Source organism: Falco peregrinus, chromosome 9 (assembly GCF_023634155.1).
Source record: "Falco peregrinus isolate bFalPer1 chromosome 9, bFalPer1.pri, whole genome shotgun sequence".
NCBI lineage: Eukaryota > Metazoa > Chordata > Aves > Falconiformes > Falconidae > Falco > Falco peregrinus.
In genome coordinates this window covers 28,831,640-28,859,134 of record NC_073729.1, presented here as the reverse complement: position 1 = coordinate 28,859,134, position 27,495 = coordinate 28,831,640, and the positions used below count along the sequence as shown (strand labels likewise).

General features: G+C 44.0%; 1 protein-coding gene across 4 annotated transcripts; it reads left to right on the top strand.

Annotated features, from left to right (window-relative positions):
- Positions 1-39: 39 nt before the first annotated feature.
- CASS4 (Cas scaffold protein family member 4) lies at positions 40-26,410 on the top strand. 4 transcript variants are annotated; one of them, XM_055813491.1, is made up of 9 exons: positions 40-146; positions 1,040-2,793; positions 13,414-13,602; positions 16,123-16,551; positions 19,724-19,828; positions 20,703-20,852; positions 22,656-23,987; positions 24,824-24,883; positions 25,624-26,410. In XM_055813491.1, the coding sequence occupies exons 3-9, from the start codon at positions 13,528-13,530 to the stop codon at positions 26,035-26,037; spliced, it is 2,565 nt and encodes an 854-aa protein (XP_055669466.1). In that variant the 5' UTR covers positions 40-146; positions 1,040-2,793; positions 13,414-13,527; the 3' UTR covers positions 26,038-26,410. The 4 variants fall into 4 exon arrangements, with proteins under 4 accessions (XP_055669466.1, XP_027640282.1, XP_027640283.1 ...); XM_027784481.2 differs by lacking the exon at positions 13,414-13,602; XM_027784482.2 differs by lacking the exons at positions 40-146; positions 1,040-2,793; positions 13,414-13,602 and adding an exon at positions 7,140-7,376.
- The last annotated feature ends 1,085 nt before the right edge of the window (positions 26,411-27,495 follow it).

Below are 27,495 nucleotides of genomic sequence, written 5' to 3'. Positions count from 1 at the left end.
TTTGCCACTTATTTTTACAGACGGTTGCCTGTGTGAAGTTTTAAACGTGTTCATTCAGGTATCCCTGTACTGTGCTCTTGGCTTCACATCTGGGAGGCTTCCTTTAGTCAGAAGTTCAGCACTTGCTTTCATGAGGATTTTTAAAAGTAAGATTTTTCTTACTGCTGGATTAACTTTCCCTTACCAGTGATGAAGGGTCTTGTCAAGGGCTGATAAGGGTACAGGTTTTGTCTGTATTTAAATAAAGGATTACCTTTTAAAAAGTTATTTAATATATAAAGAAGGAAATGTACTAGTTCTCTTTTCTGCATTAACAAAGGAGAAATTAATTTAATATTGGAAAGCTGTGTCTTTGGAGACATGTTAAAGCTTGATGAATTCACTTGTTGTGTTACATCTGAATCAGATGCAGCTGCAGCCTTACAGTATAGAATGTGGGATGTTTTTTTTAAAAGAGGTAGAAAATGAAATTTAATTTTCCCTTAAAAGCTACAGCTATGCAAAGCATTCCTTAGGCTTAGCAATCCTCTTGCTCTCTTCTGCCTCCCTTTAAGTATCTAAAACTTTAAGAACATGGGGGGCATGAGAGAGCAGTTCTGATGGCTTTTTTTGTGGAGGAACAAGGAGAACAGCTTGATGGGAGGGAAAAGGGAAGTCCTGACACACAGTTCCTAATGCATGTGGCACTTGCTCAGTGGCAGCAGCCCTCTGCTGTTTTAGCCAGCCTGCTAAGTTAATTGCAACGATGATTATTTGGGTTTTTAGAGTGTTACATTTGTTTCAATTCTGTTACAGAAGCTGTTAGGAAGTAACATTTACCACTGAAGTTTGGACTCCTATTTTTAAAATACAGTTTCGGTAGTTTATATGTAAAACTGCTGATGTGGTTGATAAGTTAGCAGCATGCTAGCTTCAGCTTCCTTACTTCTGTGGTCTTTTAACTTGCAGTGTAGAAATAGAGTGTTACTGTTAATGCAAAAACATCCTGCTGATGTTGACACCTTTCTGTCTTTTCATATTGTATACCATCCTGCTTCAGGCCAGACGTTTGGGGCTTTCCTGTGCAAAAAGTGCTGGAAGAAGCTTAACTCATCCTATTTGGGTAGATAATGCAGCCCTGGAGTGAAATAGTTTAGTACCACAACATGCCAGTGGTACTCTGGCAGTGAAGGTGGTTGACTGCAGACGAGAATGAGAGGGGGCAAGGCTGCTGTACGGCATTCAGAGCGAGCACACGTGGCAGTACAGTAAAGAGGAGCCCTCGCTGCATCTTGAACAAGGTTGTGCACACACATAGTCATCCTGTTAGATTTGCATCTGATTGAAGGGGAATACATCTTCTCACTGTGCAAGTCTGAAAGTATCTTAGTAAGCATTCTTCGTGTGATCATGCTTACTGCTCCCGTTAGAGAAGCTTCACACATAGAAGTTGTGTTTGATCAATTAAAATTCTAATGCAGCCGCTTGCCCTTAACGAGTTTTGCAGTCTGTACCTCTTGGTAGCTACATCCCAGTGAGCTGCTCTGCCCAGAGAAGCACTGTCATACTCGGGATTTATCACCTCCTCAAGATAAGTCTCCATCACCTGCCTAAAGGTCTGTTGTCACCTACTGTTGCCTCTCCTCAGAAGAAGCTGTCATGGAAATGTGGCAAGGTGATGCCACAGCTAACGCATTAGGCCAATGAGCCATGCTGACATGAAAGCAAAGTGACTTTGGAGACAAATTATACCAACAGTTTCATGCCTTCAGCATTCCTCAGCATGCTGACTGGACAGTAACTGGCACACGGTTCTAGGGAAAGTCTTTCCTAAAAGGGCATTTCTGGAATTAGGCTTGTTTGTCACCCATTAAAACAGATTTCAGACTTGCTACTTCAGAGTCTGGGATAAATACTTCTCATTTCCTTGGCACAGAGGCTGTCTTTCCACCAGAGCTGTCCTGTGAGACTGAATCCCAGGAATAACAGAAGTGCAATGAAGGAAAAGTAGTCAAGATACTTGTAGTTCGAGTTGGGATGTTCCCTGTGTGGCTGTAAGGGACCCTTCAAGCATGCTGCAGCACAACTTCTCTGCTCACTGAGCAGGATATTGCAGGACAGGAGCTAAAGCCCTCACGTTCCTTGTGTACGTGTTCAAGCCTTTGCGATGCCAGGAGGAGCCTCTCACACAGCATTCACCCCCAGGTATGGATGGTAACATAATGTTTTTGCAAAGCCCCTTTATAACAAAAAACTGTATCAGTGCCTTAAAAGTTGAGGCAGCTTTGAAAGGCATGAGAAACTGTTGGCTTTGAAATCCTGAATTAATATGGTTGTAGCAGCATTATTTCTATCAAGCATTGTGCAGCCCCTTGTGGTACGTAGTAGTCTTGTATTCATCACACTTCTAAAAGAGGAAATACAGGAACATGCAGCAAAACAGAAGGGTGAGACTTCTGACTGCGGTTAATTGCGACAAGTTGGTGACAGAGAGATCAAGGAAAATTCCACTTGTGGACAGACTTTTTTGCTCACTTTTAGACGCCAATAGGGGGTTTCTGTTTCGCGTTCTGTTTTCTAGAATTTTATCTTGTCACAGAAATTATCTTTCATGAGAAGCTTTTTCTTCAAATCCACAAATGCTTTTAGGGGTAGAGCTGTCACACACTTTGTGGAGATGTAGTTCCTAACACTGGGTGACTGTGCAAAGTTGAAGTCTCTTCATCCTGCTGTAATTATCTGCACTACTCAAAGTGACGCTGCTGGCAAATGACAACAATGGACAAAACCATAAGAATCAACAGAACCACAAAGGTATGTCTGTTTTTTTGAGTACTGCGTATAAACAATTAAGAAAAAAGGGTGCTGGAATAAGGTTTGGTGTTTGAAGTCAGCATGATGCTTGGTGATGTCGGAAATGTTTGGTGTTCTCATCCTGAGGTGGAAAGAAGGCTCTCTACGATGCTCACAAACCTAACGTCTCCCTGCGCTTTTTCTTGTGATAAAACTATTAATCTGAAGAAATGTCTTCTTGAGGAGGACTCTGAATAAAGCAGGATTCCCAAGCAGCACATACCTGTGAACATAGCTTCAAGGTTGCGCCTGTTTTACTGCTACCCTGTAGCAACATTAGAGACACGGTTATTTTGTCAGAGACTTGCAGTAACAGTGCAGGTGACCTGTTGCATGATAGATAATTAATTTCCCTACATTACACACAACACAGAAGAAATTGTGAAGTACTGTATTTGTTTATTTTGAAGGACTGGAACTTGTTTATAAGGTTTTTTACATTTATTTGTGTATTCATATTGCATCTAGTATGATTTTATATTTATACATAGATAAAATACCCTGCTGCAGCTATAAGGGTTAGAAAACGCTGAATCTTGACTCAAAGTCAGTGCCTTGATTGTCCTACTACTGTCTGCAAGTCTAATGAGAAGTGTAATGGAATTATTATTTTCATCCTCAATTATGATCTCAGTGTTTACTGTAAATAAACTGCCTCCTGGAAATTTGATACAAAATATAGTGTAGGGGAAAAAGCTTGGTACTACCTCGGTGAGTCACTTTTTGCACTCAAAATTTTCCATTGAGGCATATAAAGATAAGAGGACTATTTTTCATGTTAGGTCATCAGAAATTGATGCAGGACATTTTTCATTTCTATAGAAAGTTTCAATTTCTAGGCATGATATTTTCTGTTTTCTCAAATGGATTGCCAATGGCTAAATAAATGTAATGGTAGCAAGCAGATTTCCTGTTCTACTGGGCGGTCTTTAGACACAAATATAGCACACCCAGTCAAGTTCAGCTGAGCAACAACTGAAAAAGTCAAATTTATTTCTGCTATATAATTTATGAACTGTTTATAAGGTTCTTAATACCCTGGCAGTACTGTTTATTATAACATTTGAACGTTATACTCACTACAAAAATACTAATGATGTGTTTTTTCTACTATCTGGCCTTCTTGAAGCACCATGTGCCAACCATCAGTAGCTTTGCAATTATCACTGTGCCCCAACGATTCTACCTTCACGAGGCACACCATTTCTGAGAATTAATTCAGTATGTGAACGCAGCCAGAGAAATTATGTTACTTCTTTCTTGTTGCATATACACCTGTGACATAGTCTGTGCAGGAAATGTTGCACCTAATGGTGCAATTCAAAACACGGTCAGCATGACGGGCTGCACTTGGGAAATAGTTCTCGTACTGTTTGTCATTGTCTGTGCTGTTGCCAAAGGAGAAAAAGGAGTGTTTTTTAAACACACATTAAGTTGAACTGAAGTTTTTCTCTCCTTCCAGAATGCCCAGTTCACATATTCCCATCTTATCCACAAACAAGCGCATGAAGAACAATGTCAGATTTGTTTTTGTGAGCTCCTCTGCACCTGGGGGTGTGCGCACCTACAGCCTGGTGGCTTTAGGGTGCCCGCTGTCACCCCCAGCCTCCACCTCACACGCCTGAGAGCAAATAAGTTGCAAAATGGGATTTGCCAGAGCTAATACATTAAGCAAGGAGTTACTTAAATAGCCAAGGGGAAATACTGGAGAGAATGGTGAAGTCTCCACTCTCCTGGGCTCAGACAATCAGTTTGGGGCTATTCCCAGGGATGCAGTCCGGTGGAAGTGCACTCAATGCCCAGCTTTCCTGGGAAAGTCTTAGAGGTAAAACTTTAGTTCTGTCATGGACAAAACAGTCTTGACTGTGGTGGGCTGACCCTGGCTGGTGGCCCCGCGCCCCCCAGCCGCTCTGTCCCTGCCCCCCTCAGCCCGGCAGGGACAGAACGTACAGCGACAGGCCCGTGGGTCGGGGTCAGGGCAGGGAGAGCTCTCAGCCATCACTGTTACGGGCAAAACGGGCTCCACTGGGGGAAATGAGTTTAACTTACTGCCAATCAAATCCGAGTAGGATAATGAGAAATAAAAACAAAATCTTAAAAGGCCTTCCTCCCATCCCTCCCTTCTTGGTCTTCACTTCACTTCGGATTTTCCCTCCCCACCAGCAGCACCGGGAGGGGGACAGGGCTGGGGTCAGTCCCTCACAGCTGTCCCTGCGGCTCCTTCCCCCGCACAGGGAGGGCTCCCACACCGCCCTGCCCCAGCGCGGGGTCCCTCCCGCGGGGGACAGTCCTCCAGACAGTCCTCCACACGCTGCCACAGCGGGAGCCCTTCCCGGGGGCTGCGGTTCCTCACACGCTGCCCCAGCGCGGGTCCCTCCGTGGGCCCTGCCGGGAGCTGCCCCAGCGCGGGTCCCACGGGTCACGGCTCCTTTGGGCACCCCCTGCCCTGGCGTGGGGCCCTCCCCGGGCTGGGGGGGGCATCTGCTCCCCCGTGGGCTCCGTGGGCTGGGGGCACGGCCTGCCCTGCCAGGGGCTTCACCACGGGAATGGCTGCTCCGGTGCCTGGAGCCCCCCCGCCTCTGTCCTCACTGACCTGGGGGCTGCAGGGCTGCTGCTCTCACACCGCCTCAGCCCTCTCTTCTGCTGCAATTTTGTGTCGCACAGATATTTTTTTCCCCCTTAAATCTCCTACCCCAGCGGCGCTGCCACCGTGGCCGATGGGCTCAGCCGTGGCCAGTGACAGGTCCAGCTGGGAACCAGCTGGCACGGGCTCCACCGGGCGTGGGGGAAACTTCTGGCACCTTCTCACAGAAGCCGCCCCTGCAGCCCCCCCGCTACCAAAACCTCACCATGCAAACCCACTACACTGATCCAGGGAATATTCACATGATGTAATTTATTGCCAGTTAACACAAACTTCTAATCGCTGATTTGGGTGATTGAGAAAGAATAAGCTGTGAACAATTAAGCAAGCGCCTAAGTGAGCATGTGTTCTCCCCCTTTCCCATCCCAGCTTGCCTTATTTCTGTGTGGGGTACACCACACCCAGTCTGCCCCAGTTCCTTCAAGGAGGTGGTGGTGGTGCAGAGGCATGGGGCTGGGGAAAAGGTCTCTGGCTGCTGCTCCGTGACTGTTGCCCCTTTTCCTCCGCTCCTCCACACTCCTGCCCCTGCTCTGGTGTGGGACACCCCGCAGCCACATGCCCTTGGGGATGTCCCTGCCCCAGCACGGGTCACCGGCTGTCTGGGGGGATGCCCCTGCCCCAGCATGGTGGGGATCCTGTCTGGGATTAATTCAAGAGAATATTTAATTGTATTTGGAAGTAGTTTTGTGGCCACAAATTTTGGCTTTGTTACTTGTATTTCTGGACCGTTTCAAATGCTGGTAGCACCTGAAAAATTCCAGGGTCATAAGTGAATGGCTGCTCTCTATCTCCTGTGTGGAGTGTTCACACTAGTAAAACTGCTGGTTGTAATGAAAAAAGGAAAAGGAAAGGGAAAGGGAACCCCCAAAAACATTCAAATGAGCTGCTTTGTGCCAGGAATTCTCTCTCATTTGGATGACTGCGTTAGCTGTGTGTCTGCTCCTAGCCCCAGCCCAGAGGTGTAGATTTTGTTGAGAAAGCATTTTCAATTCAGTATTTTCTATTCAAGATGCATTGTTTTTTGTTACGTGATTGTGGGTTTGGGAGCGAGTGTCAAATTTCATCTTGAAGCTACTGCGAAAAGAGGAAGGAAAATACTTTTACCAGAGAAAAGTACAAAGGCAGAACCAGTAAAACTTTGCAAACCCCAGGATATTCACGAGTACAAAGCAGTAAAACCTGTGCATTTGCATAAGCATAACCTGGGCAGAGCTGTTTACTGAGCAAATAGCAACTATTATTTAATGATATTAAAGAATTTTTTTAATAATCAAAGAAATAAAACCCTTCAGCTGCAGTTAATGTTTAGCTTTCCCTCTCAGGGTTTCTGCCTCCGAAGAGTAAGATTATTTTGCAGGGATTTCTGTAACAGCAAAGGGGATCTATTCAATTTTCTAAGGACCCAAACATGACAATTTCTAAGTATATTAAAAGTATATTAAGTTAAAAAAAAAAAACCAGGCGTAAACCATGATGCTGCAGAAACGCTTCAAAATCCAATCCTTGCTGCTGGTTCAGCCCCGCTGCCCCACGTTTTCCTGCAGGGATACAGTTGCAAAGCAGAGACAAGGCATTTCCCCGGGGGTGTGCACGGGGAGGGACATCTGTGTGTCCTGCACCTGGCCCTCATTAGCATCAGCAGCTGCAGGCCAATTGCACCCTGGAGATAATTTAGCTATGTAATTAGCTCCCTTGGTTCCCAGTTGCTGCTCTCCTCGGGCTCCCAGTGAGTGCAGCAGGAAGTGGAAGGGGGCTGAGCATTTGCTCTCCAGGCTTCCAGCCAGACCCTCCAGTGCTCCTGCCTAATCTGCTGGACTGGGCTTAGAGAGAACTCATCCTCCTCCTCCTTCTTTGGTGATGGAGTAACTGGGAAATAGGAGACAACAAAATGAAGGTCAACGTAAGTATTAGATTATTTCTATTGCAGTTAATTGAATGGCTTTGCATCTTTTGTAGTGGGAGCGTGAACAGTGTAGAGCCTGTGTCTGTCAGGATCCCTTTTCACTGCATGCTCTTGATCTTATTTGCACATTACTAGCAGAGCATATGGTCTTAATTTTTAAAATACGATCCAAGTTAAGCTGAAAAAAATGCTTTATCAAGAATACCAGTATGGTTAAGAAGGGAAGGTTTTGTATATGCCTTGTTAAAAAGTTACCATGAATGACCCTGGTTGGCCAGGAGGATTCCCTGTGTTCCCCATTTTCTTGGAAATAATGAGTTTAAATGACTAATACTTGAGCTTACATTTTATCAGAAAAAAATGATAATTTTTGCACTGACTACTAGAAAATGAGTAATGGAGATGTTCTAACAAACTGAATCACTCTTTGAAGAAAACTCATTGAAGTTACTTGACATGTGAGCCTGGGAAAGCCTGTGCACTCTAGGTTAGCAATTGTCCATGTCCTGCAGTGCTCTTCGCAAAGAGAACTGAAGCTCGAAAGAGGAAAGGAGTGGTGGCAACGTTTGTTTTTAGGAAATACTGCTCTGGGAGGAGGAGGGAATACATGGATGGAACAAATCCATTTTATAGTCATACGCTGATGTTTTTGCCCAGACTTCCAGCACAGCGCTCCTGCAGACACCCAGCATCAGCTTGCTTTGTGCTAAGCAGAGTTTCTTTGGCTGTGGAACTGACCCTTTCAGCCTGGCGATGCAGCTGATGGCTGGCAGCTGCGATGCGGGGCAGGGGCTGCGCGGTCCCCATGTGCCCTGTGTTAATGACAGGGAAGGGGCAACGTACAGCTGCTGCACAGGAGCGGGGGGGTGTGCTGGTGGCTAGGGCAGGTGAAAAGCCATCTGCTGCTTTTCCCAGAGAAATATTAAAATTATGGATAAATACAACTTGGTGCAAAAGGGCACTCTTAAAAAAGAACTGGCATTTCTGGGCATATAAGTGCAATGGGAGAGCTGGAGGAAGCTGCGGTGTTTGGGCGTTGTGCTGTTGCTACTGATTCATTATGAATCAGAGAACACTCACCCTTGAGCCTCAACCCCCTCGGCTGCTGTCATTCTGCCACTTCCAGGGAATCTGCAGAAGCCCCACCACAGGTCAGACAGGGTGCAAGGACAGCATCCTGGTCACGCTTGTGCACCCAGGAGGAAGAATTCACTGCAGTGCCTGCCAACGAGAAATCTGCAGTTTGCTCCTGACAACCTCTCCCAAGAATTTTTCGCCTGTTCCCCAGGTAGGCAGAGGAAGGAGAGGCAGGACCCTGCCCTAACAAGTCTCTGTGAAGCATCTATTGCTTAGCAGGCAGAGGGAGAAAACTTGTACTCGACAGAACTTTGTGTCCTTAAATCCATGTTTGGAAAGTAACGTTGTAGTAAAAAGTAATTAAGATATTAAAAGGTTTAGAAAAGTCAAAAAGTAATTTGGTGCACATGGGCAAAAACTTTTAGCTAAAGGAGGAACCAAAGCCCAGCATACATACATACGTATTCAGTTTTATAAACATCAGGAAATGGCAGTTTATTTTTCCCTGAACTTGGGCACGAGACCACACATGCCAAAATGCTGTGAATGGGAATGAAATCCTGACTGCACTGAAAACGGGGCAGGGGGTGGGGTGTCTGTTGGTTGTAACACAGCTGGAATTTGATTAACCACATTGGTGGAGAAAAGAGAGTTTGGGGAAAATTCACAGAACAGCTTGTAATTCCCACCTCTGTGGCGCTCTTATTGTGAAGCTGCTCAGCTTCTAAGTGGTTCTGCCTGAATTTTTAAACTGGTTGGTTTTTATCAAAAACTGATTTGATCATCCAGAATTTAAAACCTGCTGATTAGCAGTGGGTTCTACCCTCTAAGAATCAATTAACTGTTGAATAGGCAATCAAAGCAACTGCTGACATTCATTCCTTGTTGAAGCTCGTGCGAAAAGATCTGAAACTTCTGTATGACCAGAACACTTATTTTCCAAAATATGCAAACAAAACACAAAATACAGTAGAAGGACCTTCCACAACTCACAGAAAATGTTGCTCAGGAAGTGGGATGTGCAAGCCCCATGGCCAGGAGAAAGGCACATGCATGTAGAGAAAGATGTGAGTGTTTAAGGTAAATTCTTTGTTGTTTTGTGGATGTTGTTGGTGTAAACTCTGTCTACAATTAACTGAACTGGGCAAAATTTAAATTGATTCAACTTGGCCTACTATTTAAAAGGGGACTTCCCTGGGAAGTGTGTTCCCAGCTAACAGGGCAATGGAGAATGTTTATTTCTTCAGCTTTGTTCGGAGGTGAAGAGATTAACTGGAAACAGTTCTATAAACATGTCAGAGGGTGCCACTGATGCATGAACATAACTGTTCAGTGAGTACAACCCACTGCCTTTATCTTCCATCTCCTCAAATATTTTAAGTCCCCTTTTCCTGCAGTAAAAATGCTTACAGATAATATTGTGTAAAACACAGCTGAAAAATATTTATCTGCATCATATCTCTTGTTTTTATATTATTTCAGTAGTTGTTTTAAGAAGTAAACTTAAGACAGTAGATGAAAAATATTTTTTTGATTTGAAATGCTTTAAGTACTACAGTACCTATGTATCACCTGAAACAGTATGTAGTAGTGACTTGATGTCTCCAAATACAAACTGAGTGGGAAATGGGGGTGTTGAGAAATTACTTTGGCTGACTTGCAAGCAAGATGCTCAAATTATCACTTGATAACCTTGATGGATTTTTCTAGTGATATTTGTGTACATTTTATAAGGACTTTTTTCTTTTTCCTGTTACATAGTACTATAGGCTGAAGGTAGGGATTGGGATGGGGGTTTTTACAATAGGGAGAGTTGCCTTAGCACAGATATTCATTGAGTATGTAAAGCACAGATGTCAGTCTGTGTGAGTACTTCCATTCTGAGGTTACACAATTTTGCATTATAGAATTGTACAATTCTGAGTTTTACTGACTCTTATTAATGAAGAGAGTGGAAACTTTTAATAAACATGAGTTAACAGCTTTCATTCTGAAGACTCCCAAGGGCTGGTAGGTTTTACAGTAGGAGCACTGCTGGATAGGGTCACACAAACAATAAAGATGTAAAAAGTCAGTTTGTAGGGGGAGTTACTGTTTTAACGTCTGATCTACGCTCCAATAAAAGGAGACACACAAGAACTTTTTTTCACACCTCAGTTAACTGAGCCTGCATTACCAGAGGGTTTACACTGTAAACCCGTTCGGTGCGGTGGGCTCGCTGGATGTGCCTAATTGGCATCGTTCTAACGTGGCCGCAGGCTCTGCAGGGGAGAACGGTGTCTGGGGCAGAGGTTGCAAAGGACGTGGGCTCTGCTTTCTGGGTCTGTGCTCTGTCATCATCTCGTTAAAGTCTGCTCAGTGAGGGAAGAGTAACAGTGCTGTCTGCCGAGGTGCTTTCTCATGGGGTGATGAACTGGCTTTTAAGATGTTCTTTGTCTTAGGAGATTTTTTTCAGGGCTGCTGTCAGGGAAGAAGGAACAAATGTCAAAGAAGGAAAAATGCTTTGATCTCATCTGTGTTGCTTTACTACTTGTTACATGTTGGTTAGTGTAAGGACACATTAATGAAACCACATAAAATAACAACGAACTATATGCAGCTGGCCCTAGATGGCATTTTATGGATGATAGTGTTAGACAGCCAGTTTCCGCTCCACTGGTAATAAAGAAAAAATGCAGTTCCCATTAGCCCCAAAGCACAGCTTCCTCCTAGCTAAGCATCCCGTAAGGTCTCTGTGATCCTGGGAATGCAGTACTTGTTTATAGTCAATGGCAGGTCAGAGATGCTTCTGCTTACATGACAGTAAGGGGCTGCCACAGTGATTCCTTACGTCTGTCCTAGATAGCTGACAGCGTCGATGGGGCCCAATTCCTGACAGGCAGCTCCCCATTATGTGAGCCAGGGCCTGTACCACAAATAACCTCACTCCACATAACTGGAGACAGACTTGTCAGACCACAGCTATCCGCGCTGTCAGATCGGGCACTTGCCTGCCGTAAACCTCCTGTAACTTCTGTTTATAAAATTGCTCCTGCTGTTGTTGTGATCACAAAATCAATTGGCTGGGATGAGTTCTCTTAAACATGTCTCCAAAAAAATGAGATTTCTTTGGAAAGCAAATGGGAACAGATTTGGCATCCAGTGGCTTGTCAGTAACTCTAGTTCGTAATGTGAGCAGATGGAGCCCGTGGGATGCTGAGCTGCGGAGCTGGCAGGGGGCTGGATTCCAGTAAGGGACAGGGCACAAACAGGAGATTTGGTGGTTCCTTACCCAGCCTCACGGTGCTTTGGCTTACCCAGCATGGCCGTACCCTCCTCCTGGGAGTATTGCTTAGAGGTTTTGTTTCAGTGGAACATGGACATAAGCAATCCAGCTTTCATAATTGACGCAGCTCAGTGGCTCCAGCAGGTTTTTTTCTAGTGCTATGGGATTCAGTATCACCTCCAACTTCACTAGGAAGTTGGCTAACCTGTAGCTAGCTCTTTGCTGCCAGAACTACAGCACTTTCCAGTACTAAAGCTAGCTAGTTTTATGTATATCCTATAAAAAGCTAAACACATCAGCACCTGTGATGCTAGACACTGCTGTTTGTTCCAGTTTGTTTTATGAGTATTAGGCTGATATTCAACATCTGCTTCAGCATCCTGTGCTAATGCTTGTTGAACCAACAGCTGGGACTCCTAAAAACTATATAGAGCTTAAATGAACAGTACTGCCTACATTCCTTTGGTGATAACGCTGCAGAAAAGAAATGCTTCACGGTCTATTCTGCACCAGCCTGGGTGCAGTCAGGTCCTGAGAGGCTGGGTGAGAAACCAGAACGCTTGGAAAAGAAACAAGAAACGGGGGGGACTACTAGTCCTGTAAATAAAGGAACAGAAAATAAAGGCAGACCTGCTTGACCTGTGGTTTTTATATCTTGTTTTTGTGGAGATTAGAATGCAGCCAAAATTATTTACTTCAGTGGTGTGGTGCTGCTTGTGTTGCTTTTGCAATGTACTGCTGCAACGTTCTGCCAGGCTGTGGGCACTGAAAATACACAGAAGACTCTTTCTTTTCAGGGAAGATGTTGGTGGGGGTTTTCTGTTTTGTCTTAGTGGTTTGGATTATTTTTTTTGTTGTTGTTGCTTTGCATCCTCATATTGCACTGCAACAAGAAGCTGTCTTTTGAAAGAGTTTTCTATGGGACATTCCTGTAGCTTGCTAGGTATAAATTACTAATATACTCTGTGTTACACTCTCTGGAGAACTTGTGAAAGGTAGAAACTAGTTCCAAGACAACAGGATAACAAATCTTCATTAAAATGCCTTCCTAAGCTTCTACCATTTTTAAAATGCATTGAAAAACGTCACTAGGGGCTGTAGGCCAGTTGGATACTAATGCCTGTCACTGTCACCTGGAATTGTATCTGTACCAGTGGCTGGCCTATCAAACCAGTGATGGGCTGGTATACCTGGAAGAAAATAATGAAAAATTGAATTCTGTTGTGCACTTAGCAGTGCTGAAACTGAGAGTGGATGGAAAATATTTGCTCTCCAATTCTGTAGTATGGACCATGTGTCCTGAAACTTGAAATGTAATTGTAGTGTTGCTTTAGATGGAAGAACCTTTTGCTTTTCTTTTTCTTTTTTTTTTTTTTTTTCCTTCCCCCTCGCTGCCGCCCCTGCTATTTGAGAGCTCCACTTACTTGCAGAGGTCTCAGTCTTCCAATTTATTCATGTTCTGTAGTCTCTAAGTGGGGGCTTGTGTCCATCACTTCTCTATTTAAGGTCTTAAATTTTCCAGTTCCAGCCTTATGGATAGGATATGAGATGATCTATTAACAGATTTGTTGTTCTAGCTAGGTCAGGTTTCCCAAAGTGTCCTATGATTTATTTTTTTTTTAATGTTAATCCCCTGGTTGGCTTGCAATTGAGATGATTTCAAACACTCCTGGGTATTTGCATTGCCTACAGATGTGACCCCACATGCCCTGATTTGAGCCCCACAGATCGGAGACCAGCTTTCAAAACGTGAACCACCGTGTTCTGCTTTCAATCGGTCCCTCGCTGTGGGCTGCCTGCCCTTGGATGTTTGCACGGCTTTATTGGCAAAGCCAAAGGAATGTGTGCTGGGCTTCGAGCAGAGACCCCTCTGTTGAAAAGGTTTGTGACTTTCATGGTGTGAGTTTAAAAATCTAACTTTTCATTCAGTGTAGGTGTCCCTAACATACTCATCTGACCCTGCCGAGCAAAATGTTCGTTTTGACAACCCTTCTGTGGGGTAGCTTAGCTGCTGAACAGAACTGACCCCTCTCTGTTGCTGTCACTGACCTGGTTGTTTCACTTGTTTTGCAGCAATGCAGACCTAGCAATGTCTAGGCAAAGAGATGAGAGAATAGCAGGAATGATTTATCCTGCTAATACCTGCTGCAGTCCTGTGTGATGTTGCTGAATGGGAAGAGTATCTCCTCACCCTGCGTAACTTAGGTTGTAGTCTGCAGTTACTATTTGCAGAAATTCTCACTGAGTGTACAGGCCAAATTCTGTCTTAGTGAAAATCGGTGTACTTACTCTAAAACAGACAAGACTTGAAAATGGATTTGTAGTTTCATATGTCAGTTGATTAAAGAATTGGGCCCAATGGTGTGTTTAGTATGTTACTTCCACAAGAAAGACTTAGCTGGGGAAATATTGATGTTTAGACACCTTTTAAAACCATACTGTGAACCAAACTTTCCTCTTGTTTGTGTTGGTGCAACTAGGAAGGACGGGGTTGTTTAATGCAATAGGAGGGGGCTCGCTTCCTGGCTCCGCCACCGGTTTCCTGCGTGCACCCGGCCAGGGCTCAGCATGCCTCGGCCACCTCTGCGAAAGGGGGGGACCTGCTACCCTTGCTGGCCTCTTCAGGCCTGAAAAAGTCTTTCAGCGTCTGTACAGCATCCAACAAGGCAACTAGAAGCATTGCTGATGAATAATAGGAAAAGCTCCCATCTTCAAGGCAAGACTGTTTTAATCGGGCTAGGACAGGAGGTAAATGGGACTGTTGTCCATTGCTGGCAGCTGCTGATGGCCAAGCCCGTGTATCATAGAAAGGCCATTGTTTGTGGCCACCCCAGCCAAGAAATGTGTGCTGCTGACAACAGGCTGTTTGCATCAGCTGAGCTGACAAATTGGTTTTCTACTGCTGCAACTTCAAGCCAGCTGTTGCTTTACAGCAAATGCTCTGGGCAAAAATACAAGGCATCATGTTTCCTATTTGGGTGCTATCTCTTTGGACATTACTTGTACTTTCTGATAAGGAACTAATGCTGAAGCACAGCAGTGTCCCACTGAGTGGGAAGCAGTCAGTCTCGTTTTAGAGCTGAAAGTAAATGGTATCTTGCACTGAAAAACACTGTGTCTACGGCTCTTTCCACCCTTTGCACAAACACCTTGGGTGACTAAAGCTACCTCCTGATGCTACTCCTCATTCTTTTAACTGTCATCTTGTAATGAGTAAGCAAATACCCAAAATAAATATGCTAAAAATAAAATGTGGTGATCTACTTGCCAGAAATGTACAGGCTCAGGCTCAGTGTCTATAGATAAAATGCCCTGTGGTGAAGAAGGTGGGAAATACTCATATTTGCTATCTCGCAGATTTTTGTGGTCTTGGGGAAAGTCACTCTATTCTTCCTTGGATTCCCATCTAAGAAAAAATTACTAAGAGCACTCTATAAAGATGCTGCAAGTTATACTGGAGATGGTATTGATATACACATGGTGTCTGTGTGGTGGAAAGAAACACAGACACTGTTTCGGGTGTGCTTACCTGAAGATAAGCTCACAAATGCACTGGCCTACTGTGAAGATTTAGCAGCCAGCAGAGCTATTTGATGTCACTGTGTGCATAATTAGATTTTTCCTTGAGCTAATGTGTCACATAAATCATTAGCCTGGGATGTTCTGAATCAGTAGGATCCAAGTCTGCAGTCTGGGGTGGGCATGGACACAGCCAGCTGGAGTCTGGGTCTTCACAAGTACCGCAGCCCACCGCTGCTCTTCAGTGGTATTTCTGCCACTGGTGTTACCACTGGGCACGTATTAACTCCCTCAGCATTGATGCTACCGAGAGGTCTGCCTTCGTAAGGCTCTGAAGAAAGAATAAGCTTAAAGGAAAATAAGCAATGGGAGGAGTGCTAGCTTATGGTTTGGGTTTGTTGGGGTGGGTTTTTTTGTCTCCAGGTAAGAAATAATTTGCTTTTTATGTGCAGTTGAAGTCCCCAGATAAAGTGGGGAGCAGACAGGAAGGCATAAGTTGGTTATTTTTGGATGGTTGATGCATTTCCTCTGCAGCTTCTGACAAAGAATTTGCAGAATGACAATGGGAAAAACACCTATTTATCATACAGAGATGTTAATAAATAATGTCTAAGTAATGAGCGTTAGCAGTGCTCTTCAAGAAATTTGTGGGTAAAGGTGATGAAGAAATACATGGTAGTATTACCATCTACTTCTTTACTGCACTGAACAGAGACGCAGGCTGCAGACATTTAACTCTGCAACCAGCGCTCTGAGAAATGTTGTTTAATGTGAAAATGGGCGGACTTGAATTCATCTGAAATTAAAGTGGAGATAAAACCCAAACTAATTAACACTTCTGTTGGTGTAACAGTGCAATGTCGGTATTTTTTCTCTCTCCAGAATACTTTGGCGAAGGCACTATATGACAACAAGGCAGAGTGCTCAGATGAGCTGGCCTTCCGCAAAGGAGACATCCTGACGGTGCTGGACCAGAACGTCATCGGCAGCGAGGGCTGGTGGAAATGCTCCCTCCATGGCAGGCAGGGCCTGGCCCCCGCAAACCGCCTCCAGCTCCTCGCCACTTCTCGGGCAGCCCTCCTGCCTCCTTCCACCCAGGGCGACTCCGCAGAGGCACCGGTGGGCCAGCAAAACATCTACCAGGTTCCCTCCACTCCCAAGCCTACTGTGTTGTCCTCTACCTATGAGAAGATGGAGGGGTGGGTTAAATCTCCAGCTAGGGTCTCTACCCTGCCTGCCCAAGGAATATATCAGGTACCAGCCTTGGCTGCACAGCTGCTCAGTGAAAGGACCCAAAGCTCGACAAGCCAGGTAAGAATATAAGCAGCTATAAAAGTAACAAATGTTAGTATTAAAACGGTCATTGGGAGCAGGAAAATAATAAAGGCTATTGGCCTGGGCATGTCAGTGGAATTCGCAGCAAAGCTGTTCAAATAAATGGTGTTTAGGAAACTGCCATCAATTCTGCTACAGTTTGTAGCATTATGTGAGAAATGCTGTTATAGGCAACATATGACTTTCTATATTCTGTAGTCCCTCACTTTTTTTGACAGTTTAAAGCAGCTGTAAAATAGGGCAGGAAGTAAAGAATATACCATTTGTTTGGAAGAATCTAGAAATTATTTCCAAACCTACCCCAAAGTTAAAATAACAAGACACAGAGCCCTTTCCTCTGATAGTCTACAGCATGTGTCCATCCAGAGTCCTCTGGGCACACGTGGGGTCTCTGCATCCATCTGCACAATAACATGATTCATGTTATTAATGAATTAATAATAAATAATTAAAAAAACCCTCAGTCTTTGCTGTGTGGTGATTGCTGTCTTTAGTCCAGTTTCTACTATTCCCAGGCTCTTGGCAAGCTCAGAGCGCTGCTGCCTCTCTCTCCTGCTACTCCAGGTAGTCACTACACTTGCATGAAGTATCAGCACCTACTTTAGACCTGCTGGAGGACACAGAGTTTGGTTGTGTGGCCAGAATCAATGTCTCTCCCAGCCTGTTTTTGCTGCTGCCAAGAAAGCACCCAGGGTGCATGGGATAAGAGCAGCCACCAGTCCCCCCAGTTACAGAGACCAGTTGCAAACCTGGCTTTCCACCGCTTCATTGCCACTGCTTGCCGGGGCTTCCCTCTTTCTCCCTGCTCCTTGTGTTTGGCATTCAAATGAAACATGGATGTGGAAGGTATCATTTGTCTAAATGTTGCATCGAGTATCTTAACATCAGAAGCTTGTGGTTTTTTTCAGTGTGAAGTGAATGGGATCTCTTGTGTAATGAAAGGTAAATAGAGCAGGTGGGGAGGGAGTTCAGGTGCAAGTTTTTGTTCAGTCCCATGAGTTCTTCAGTCCTAGCTGGCTCTTTATTCCATGTATGAAAATCATGTTAGAAATGTTAATTGAATAAAGAAAAGATCACCTCTGAACTATATAGCCTTTTAGATCGATTTAATGATCATGTGATTTATGGAGCTCAGCCCGGCACCTTTCCTCCCACTGTGCGGAAAGGCAAGGTGTGGGATCTGAGGTGCTGGTTCCTTCTGTGTGGCAAATGGGCGCTGGAAAGCAGACTGACTTGGTGTGTCGCTGGTGACTAAAACCTAATTTTCAGCACTGCAGCTGCACGTCCAGCCTTTGCATACAATTACTGTAACTGCAAGCTCAAACTAATAGCTACAAATGACCCTTTTGCACTTGATGTGATCTGATTTCTTCACATTCCTAACCCTAAAGAAGCCATTTGCAAATTGAATGCAAGATTTTGGTACAGATTTTCCATGTTTTGCCATCAAATCAGGCTGAAAATGTTACTTACTGTTCTTTATCTGAATGACTGGCCCAGCAGAAGAGCTCCTTGGCTAGTCCTGTCATGAGTCTCTACACCTAAGCATCATTTACTCTAACAAAGAGGGGGGGGGAAATGTCCTAGCCTACTACTATTATTTAAAAGTTCAGGTTTGCCTGAGCTGCCTCTTGCACAGCATCACAGCTGTTCCCACACCAGCTGTACCACAGTGGTCCTGAGCCATGCGCAGTTGTGCAGGGTGGCTCCAGTGTGAACCGCCTGTGCCAGTGCAGAATGAGCCGTGGCGCTCCAGACCGCCCCATGTAGATCCTATGGGACAACTGGCAAAGTTTCTGGCATACTCAGCTGTCCTCTGAGCAGCTGGGTAAAGCCACCGTAAGTCTTTGAGGGAACTGGTTGAAAGCAATAAAACAAAATCCATCAAAGCCTGTGTGCTTTCACCTTAGAGGAAAGCCGCGTCACTTCTGCCTAATGCAACGGGCACCCTCGTGTTTTACTGTGACTGAAAGTACTTTTAAAAAATAGCAAGATGTGACATTCAGTGAGTTTCCTCTTTGCTGTATGCTGAGTAAGGTTTGTCCATCTGAAAACAGACCTGGGCTAAGGATGGTTTTCTTGATACCGCTTTTACCCTGTCTGCTCAGGCAAGTCTCTTTTATGCCTCTGTTTGCGCTACGAGCTATCCTGCATGCAGAGCGCCGAGGGGATTCCTGTTCGCTCCTTGTTCCCTTTCCTCAGATGAGAGCTAAGCTTTCACAAAGATGAAGTAGGCGCTTGTAAAGCTAGCATCTTGTTCCTCTGCCATGTTTCCACTAAATTTAGTTGCTACAATACTTATATGATGGAGAACACTACCTCCAATTTAAAATAATTTACTGTGATGTCTCATCTCCAGCAGTGCTTCTGTGGGTCAGCAGTTTGCAGTAATCCTTTCTAGCTAGGCTAAACCTGTGCTGAACAAACAAAATTCAATGTTTTGGGGGTTGATTTAAAAAAAAACCAAAGAAAAGCCCTTTCCCAGCGTTTGTATTTTGGCACCTTAACTAATTGTCCCGCAGATCTGGTCATGGCTCTTCAGATTTGTTTTAAGCAAACAGGAGAATTAGCCTGTAATTGAGTACTGACTAATGATGTAATTCCCATATCAGACTGTTTGTGGAGCTGGACAGGGCATCAGTGTAACTCTGTTTACTCCTTCCGAGTGAGACTTTCATAACTACAGAATAATGCACCTCAGCCTGTACTTTTTGATGCTTTTACTCCCACTGAATAACTTGACCTAATGACTCTCTGGGTCTGGAGAAGTAGAAATTCCCCTACATTCTTTTTTTAGTGGTTCTGCTTTTTGGGTAGTCTAAAGATTTAAGCGATAACTGAAGCTGGATTTTCTACAGATGTTTTTGCTCTCTCGGTTAGTAAGGCAGATTGTCTTTGATTTGTCTGTGCCAATTCTTATCTGAAATAAAGCAGAAATGCTGGTAAAGGAGAATTATGGGGAAAAAATTACCATGCCTACTTGTAAGGTCAGTTCCTGTCTCTCACCATCAGTGAAGAGCTGAAAGTTTTTTAATCACTGAAGGGTGATTACTCTAATGGTGGCCTATTCAACTGATTTTTTTCAAAGGTATCCTGAGCTCACTGCTCACTACAGCTTTCTCATTACTGTTTTTTCTCCCCCTCTAAGCATCTGTTTACTCTGCCAAGAGCATGCCGGGCTTCAGTCCCAAATATCAGGAGTGAAGTGTACGATGTTCCGTCCACACAGCACCGGGAGTCCTTACCCACACAGGTGAGTCCTGCCACGGTGTCGTGTCTGTGTCCCACAGCTGGGACCCTGTAGGACGTCAGAATAGATTTTGAGGTGTGTTTCCCTGTTTGTTTTTTGTAAAATTTGGCAGAAAATCATCTATTTTTAGGGAAGTTCAAAACCTAAAGCAGTTCTCCTTTAAATCTGTTAATGTTCAGAGTAATGTGTCTTAAATCCAATGTGTTTCTGAGATAAATTCAGAGATAAAAAACTTTGGGTTTTACCATTACTGAGTTCCAGGGTGCAGATGAATTCTTAGTATCAGAGTATCAAACTCTCTGCCTTGGTTTATCCATCAGGAAATGTGCTTTCTCTCGCCGTCATTTGATCGGGAAGATATCAAGATGTTTACAGAAGAGTCATTAGTGCGTGTACAAAAAAGTAACTAAATGTCACCCACACCACCTACCTCCCGGGCAAGAAAATGTAAGGGATTATTAGATTATGTAACATGATGCACTCAGGGTAAGGGCAACAAGGGACGGGAGCGTGTCGGTGGAGCCTGCCCGTGTGGCAGCACCAGGGTGCAGGGCTGAGCCCACTCCGATTCATTCATTATCAAGCTACCCATGAGCTTCTTGCATTACCCGCTTTGTGTCAGTGGGGCAGGCCCTGCTCAGACCCAAAGTCAGGCGTGAGGTGGCGGCTGCCTTGTGCCGCCTTGTGCCCGCCACCCTCCCGCGCAGCACTGCCCGAAGGCCCTCCAGCAGCTCCCTGAAGGTTCAGTGTGACCCTTGCTGACCGAACTAGGAGCTACAGAGTACATGACCCAAAAGTCTTTGATTCCACCAAAGTCTTCAGTGGGGTCTTAAACAATTGAAGCTAACCTATTTTTTTTTTTTTTGCCTTTGACCAGAGTGGTGCCACTCTGCCCACTGCATGCAAGGGCTCTGTGCTGGTCAGATCCACCGAGTGTTTCCAAGAAGAGCAGAAGCAACTTTACAACGTCCCATCCAGCCCAGAAAAGGCAGGAGCTGGTGTCCAGAAAGGCTCTCCAGTAGGCAATGTAAGTAAGACTTGTTGGACACGAGAATAATCTCTTATTACTGTGACATTGGGTACATACGCTGAACCTTCCTCAAGAAGATCATGGGGATAAGACCAGCACGTCTTCAGTGCAGTACTTTGTCCTTCACATTAAAAAGACAAATACTACCTGGCTCCTGGACAGTCAGGGTTCCTACCAGGACCAGGACTAGGACTACCACTGAGTGTGCATTTGCTTTTTAGACTGCAGGCAACCTTAGCTTCTTTTTATGACAGTGTGAAAAGCAAATTCAATACCTGACATTCTTGAATGTCTGTTTGTAATATTTAAGCAGATAAAAACTAGCTGTCCTCATTCCATGTAGCACTCTCCTGTCACCTTTTTTGGGAGCGGAGCACACATGGCTTTGGTGTGTGCGTGTGTCAGGCTTCCCATCTCTTCCCCACTCTTTGACAAGTACCATCCTTGAAGAAAGAGCTGATCTGAAGTTTCACGACAAAGAACATGCCTCAATGGAAACTATTAGTGGAGTGCCAAGTATTTCAGGTTTCCTGAACAGTTTTAGGATCCAGGAGAATTTTGACAGGTTCCTTATCACCTACGCCCAGGGCTGAGGTGCAGGATCTCAGGGCAGCTCATCCCAGCACAGGAAATCTGAGGCTTCCTGATTCTGTGGGTTAAGGAGAAGTGCTGTAGTTTCTTGGCTGCCCCACGACGAGAAGCCAGTCTGGCACAGAACCTGTTCAGCAGTGACAGCGGGACTGGTGCTACCCAGAACTAGGGCGCTGGCATATGAGCAATTGCTCATTGAAGCTGGCATTCCTGACGTCTTCGTGGCTGTTAGCAATTGTATCGACCAGCTGCAACACCCTGAGAACAGGTTTCCTTTCAGAGACATGGCTTATTGTTGCTTCCAAAATCAAATTTTCTTAGAATTCTTTGTTCATGGGCAATTTGGAAAATTCTGGCTTTGAGCTAAAATACCTTTGTCTGGGCTCTCCTTCATACGCACATTTTCTGCAAATGGGGAAGCCTGACCTGGCCAGTTCTTGCTAAAATTTTTATCACATGGTGGTACCCTCAGTTGTTTCTTGTTGCTGCATGCTCCTACAGTTCCCTACACACCCTCATGCCTGTGCTTTATGCTTGTAAGGCATCCAGGTACAATCTCTCCTGAAGCACCTATTAGCATTAGTCTGGATTTTCTTACACAAGAAGTTGTCCTGCAGTCGCGTTTTTCAGCTTGGGCTTCAGCTGTACACACACATACTTTTAAGGCATTGGGCAAGATTCATTATGCAAACCTGTATGAAGTGAAAATTTAAACTCATTGCAGTTATTTGAGAACAGTCAGTGGTGTCAGTGATTTTTTAAATTTTTTTTTTGTCAGGGTATGTGTATGAATGGGGGTGGGGATACTGGAAGATCAAGTGTTTTCTTATGCAGAGGCTAATAAAATCTTCATCTGTAAAATGGAGTGCTTAATGTTGCGTACTAATAAACTGGCATTTCATTTTTGTAGCCATTCCAGAAAACTATGAGTTTCCTACTCCAAAGCAGCCAAGGAAGAGCCTACAGATTTCACTGGCTTGGGGACACTGCTGTATCATTTGATCACCTGTACTCAAAATGTTTTAACCTTCATATGTGCAGCCCGTGCATTTTAGAAAAAATAAAATAAAATTATGGGCTAGCCTTTTTATGGTGCAGTTCCATTGACATTACTGGAGTTGCATACATTTATGTGCTCTGAGAATTCAGTTTTGTTTCTCATCTCTCATTTAAAAACACCATTTAAAAATCCTGTGTGCTCTGTTGCAGTTATATGATGTCCCTCCCAAAAGAGAAACTGATATTTCAGAAAATGAATCTTGGAAAAAGTGCTGGGGCCATTACAATACCTTGCCAAACCCTCGAAAGTCAGAATGGATTTATGATATTCCAGTATCACCTGAAAAAACAGGATTAAAACAAAACCCTTCTGGCCATTCCTTGGAGAACCAGGTGCTGTACGATATACCACCAGCCAGGTACAAGGCGCTACCAACTAATACTGAAGCTAAAGTTGTAAATCCACAAATATATGATATTCCACCAACACAACGGAAATTAACATTTCCAGATATCCATCTTTATGACATTCCATCTTCACGGGACATGCTCCTTTTGCCACAAAATGGTAGCTGTGATGTACCCCCAAGTCTTCTGGCTCCAAAACCTAAGAATCAGATCTCTGAAGAAAATGTTTATGATATTCCAAAAGGTTTGCCCACTGCTGTGCAGTCAAAGAAAGAGATGGAAAAAACCGATAGTTCTGGGCACCAAGCATACAGTGCTCCTCCGCAGCTCTCAAGAGATGCCAAATTAGAACAAGACAGGTTATCTGTTTCCAGTGCAGACAGCAGAAGCAGCACACTCTCTACATCCTCAAACTCTTCTGCTGAGTCTCTTGCTACATCATCATCAGAAGAGCCTGCCAAAGAAATTAAACTGGACCTTGATGTAGCCATAGAGACACTGACTGGATTGCAGCACAGTGTATCCAGCTCGGTTGCAAGTTTAATGATCTTTGTGAGCAGTAAATGGAGGTTACAAGAACACCTAGAGAAAAGCATTGAAGAAATCCACAGAGCAGTCGATCACGTAAAAGTATCACTGGGAGAATTCTTGGCCTTTGCTCAAGTCATAAAGGTAAATGCCTCTTACCTTACTGATAACAACCTTCAGACCAGAATTAAAAAGCAGCTAGAAATTCTTTTAAACTCGTTCAAAATTTTAACAGAAACAAGAGAAGCTCTAAACAACTGCAACTGGTCACTAGAGGCTTTGGTCCTCAGGAAACCTCAGAATAACCCGGATGATCTTGATCGCTTTGTTATGGTAGCCCGCACGATCCCAGATGATATCAAGAGGTTTGTATCCATCATCATTGCCAATGGAAAGCTTCTCTTCAGAAAGAGTGAGAAGGAACACGAGATGAAGCAATCAAAAGTGAACCCAGAATACAAAATGGCAAAACAAATCACAATGCCAGGAAGCCTAGAAATAGATTCACTTCAAAGAAGTACTCCTGATAAACCCAACCAAAGTCAGGTCTCTTCTGAGAAACCAAAAGAAAATGCCACTGAGGACTGTGATTATGTTCAGTTACAGGTTGGTACAACTGAATTTTACTGTCTATATTCTTGACCATTTGCAGATATTAAGCTATTAGCACTATTTTATCTTTGCACTAGCGCCAAATTCAGTTTGCACTGCTTCCTGTTTTACAGACTTTATGTGAATTCAGGATTTTGTAAGAGTGCTAGGTGGCACATGTAGAACGATCACTAATTTTAAGTAATAAAGAGAACTGGCATTTGAGAATTTACCCAGGCAGCCAGCCAGCCAGCACCGAGAAAAGGTTTTTAGCTTGCCCGTTTAAATTCATTTGAGAGACAGCTTTTAGCTGGAGGTTAGCAATTTGTTTCTTCTCACTAGTAGTTCTCTTCTTGCCAGTACATTTTATTTGTTTGACTCTGACATGACTGTACAAGAGAGATTAACTTCCTAAGTTGAGGTGTATTGGAAAGCATGCTTTCATAGGAAATTTTGATTTAATAAATTAAACTCTTACTGTGAACTATCAAATTTATTAGAATAATTTTGGATGTTTGTTAGAATCATTCTCCTTAGGACTGCTGAAATATCTACTAAGAATATAACTCCTGTTTTCACAAAGAAATGCTGACTTGTCCTTAGAACTTAGGAAATGTTTTGGTTTGTTGATGTTGGTTTCAGTCTTAGTCTTGCAGGATCAGACACTAAATTTCTAGTGGGGAAAATGCTACCGTTGCTTCTAATACACGTACCATTGTCATCTGCAACATGAAGGCTGCATAGCAAATAATTGTTTCCACCTGAAATAAGAGAAAAACACATTTATATTTGACTATAATATTTATTTATGTACACCATTTCACCTTTGCTTTCACTTTGATTTTTAACAGGCACAGAAGATCATTTCAGATAAAGAAGTAGCCAAGAAGAATACAGATTCAAAACCAAAGGTATTTCTGATTTTGAAAACTAACAAGAACTTCTAGTCCCTGATTTCTGTGCTTGCTAAAATTCAAAGCAATTTGCATCTGGACACACATATCTATACATAGTGATCTGTTTGTTTTCTCATAGTTCATTTTCCTAGAACTAGTTCTTAGAATTACTGCTGAAAACCCATGCAGAGCATTTAGTTTCCTCAAATGTAACAAGGCACTCTAGTTTAAAGACATACTATTTATTTGCTTGCCTTTGTGCATCATTTGGGATAAAGCTGTGAGAGTTAGTATTTCAAAATGTTTTGTCGTGCACTGGTATAATGATTTGAGTTCCTTGTTATTGTACATTTTTAATGTACATATAATGTACATAACCCTCCCCTCATGAAGTCAGCACCATTAAAGATCAAGTCAGAATATTTTGTATTTTCTGAAAGCTTGAAGCCCAGACTGTATAAAGGATTGATGTTTAGCTACAGCACTTTGTGTGCTATCCATTATTAAAATTGTGTTCAGTTAAATTTGTTTAGGGAAAAAAGGCCATCAGGAAAAAACAAAAACACCACTTTGAAGCCCAGTACTTTGTGGAAAGAGAAATGATTGTAAAAGACTCATGGGCTGGGGCAATTTGGAGACAATTAACGAACCAAACTCCCTGTAAGTGAACAAATGTGAAGAATACAGGGTAGAGCAAATAAAGAAGTAATCAGTGTGCCACCAAACTAAGTCTATTTTTTTTAACCTTTTTTCAGGTTTTGCCATCTGCAAAAAGTACTGTAATTCAAAGCAAGCAGGACTCTGCAAAGAAAATTGCTCTCCCAGACCACTGTAAGCTGTGTTTTTGTGCACTTCACAAGGCAATTGGTGTGTTTACTAATAGTCTGAACAACAACCAGCCACCTGAAGTCTTCATATCCCACAGCAAATTGATCATTATGGTGGGACAAAAGTTAGTGGATTCTCTCTGCCAGGAAACTCAAGAAAGAGATGCTCGGAACAATATTCTCCACAGCAGCAGCCGGTTTTGCAGCCTCTTGAAGAATCTGGCTCTTGCCACCAAAAATGCCGCAATACAGTATCCAAACGCGGATGCCGTGAGGGAACTTCAGGATCAAACTGAGGAGCTGTCTAAGTACACGCAGCAGTTTAGAGCAATGATGGAATGAAAGGCATTTCACTGTTTTTACAAATTCTCCACTGTTGTTGCTCCTTTGGCATGTGGTAACCAAGGGGGAGGCAAAAGCAGCTCAGTAACACTGGCTTTCGGCCACCTCTAGGAACTCCTGCTGGGCAGTTCCCTGGGTGCTGTGCACTTTCAGCAGGTGAAGATCTGCACAACAGCAGATACAGAAGAGGATCTGTTGTAGAATTAAATCTGTACTTTCTTCTCCATTTTTTAGATCCTCCCTGGAAACGTTATCGTAGTAGTTGGTCAGGAATGTTTGCTGTGTATTAGAACAAAGTTATTTTATTATCTGGCTGATTTTTTTTTTATTATTTCTATATATGTCAGATAAATATATTCCCCCCTTTTTTTTATTTGGCTATGTAAAGTCTCTCTTTAAATTTTGCTGCACAGTGTTCTGTAACTTATGATAGCCCACCACCAACTATTTCCTGAGGACTTTACTCAGCATTTGTAATTATAGTATCTTTTTTAAACAGCTGCAAAGCTGATTTTTGTTTTTAATATACAAATGCAACGAATGTATTACGGGACAAAAGCTGGCAAGTACTACACTTAGCGTAGATGGTAACGGGAAACACTCCAGCTAGTATCCCAAGCGCAGAGGAAAACAGACTTCAGGGAGTCTCTGGCTCCCGGTAGATGTATGGGGAGCGTGCCTCAGCCATCCTTTGTTGCAGCCCGAAGCTGTTCAGAGCATCGCTCCAACTGAAGCAGAATGTATTTCAGTCATTCAATAGGCAGAGGCTCTGGACAAGCTCTTCCTATGCACGGGAAAGGTGATGATGTCTCTTGCTGGGCCCCACGCTGGCTGGGCTGGCCCGGGGTTCCCAGTGGCCCTGGCTGCGCTGGCCTGTGTCACTCACTGCCGTCACCCCCACATCTGCTACATCCCCAGATTCTTTGTATGCGTTATTTGTATTTCTTCCTCATTAATTTATTTTAAAGCTTTAATCTGAAATGTCAGTTTCTTGGTGGTGTTGTAGCTGCATGGACAATGGGTGTTGGGAGCGGCTGCAGCTCCTTGGCACGGGCCTGTGGGCAAACCAGCTCCCTCTGCCCCACGGTTTCATCTTCGCTTGGCAGCCGCCATTTTTTATACAGTTATTTAAGCCTCGACATTTGTAAATATTATTGTTTGCACATTCAAATGCAGTAACCGCGTCTCACGTTGCCTTTCTACATTCTACATTACACTCGCTAGCGCCCGCACCGCCCCCTCCCGCCTCAGCCGCCCGGGGCTGGGGACCCCACGGGCGAGAAGGGCGGGCGGCCCCTTTCTCCTCAGCGGGGGCGCCCCGGCCAGCCCTGCCCAACTCGGGGACCCCTCCTCTGGCCGCAAATCCCCTCGAGCGGGTGTCCCGGGGTTGGGGTCTCCTCACACAAAGCGGGGAACGCCTGCTCTGGCGAGGCGGGGCCGGGCGGGGGCGCTGCAAGC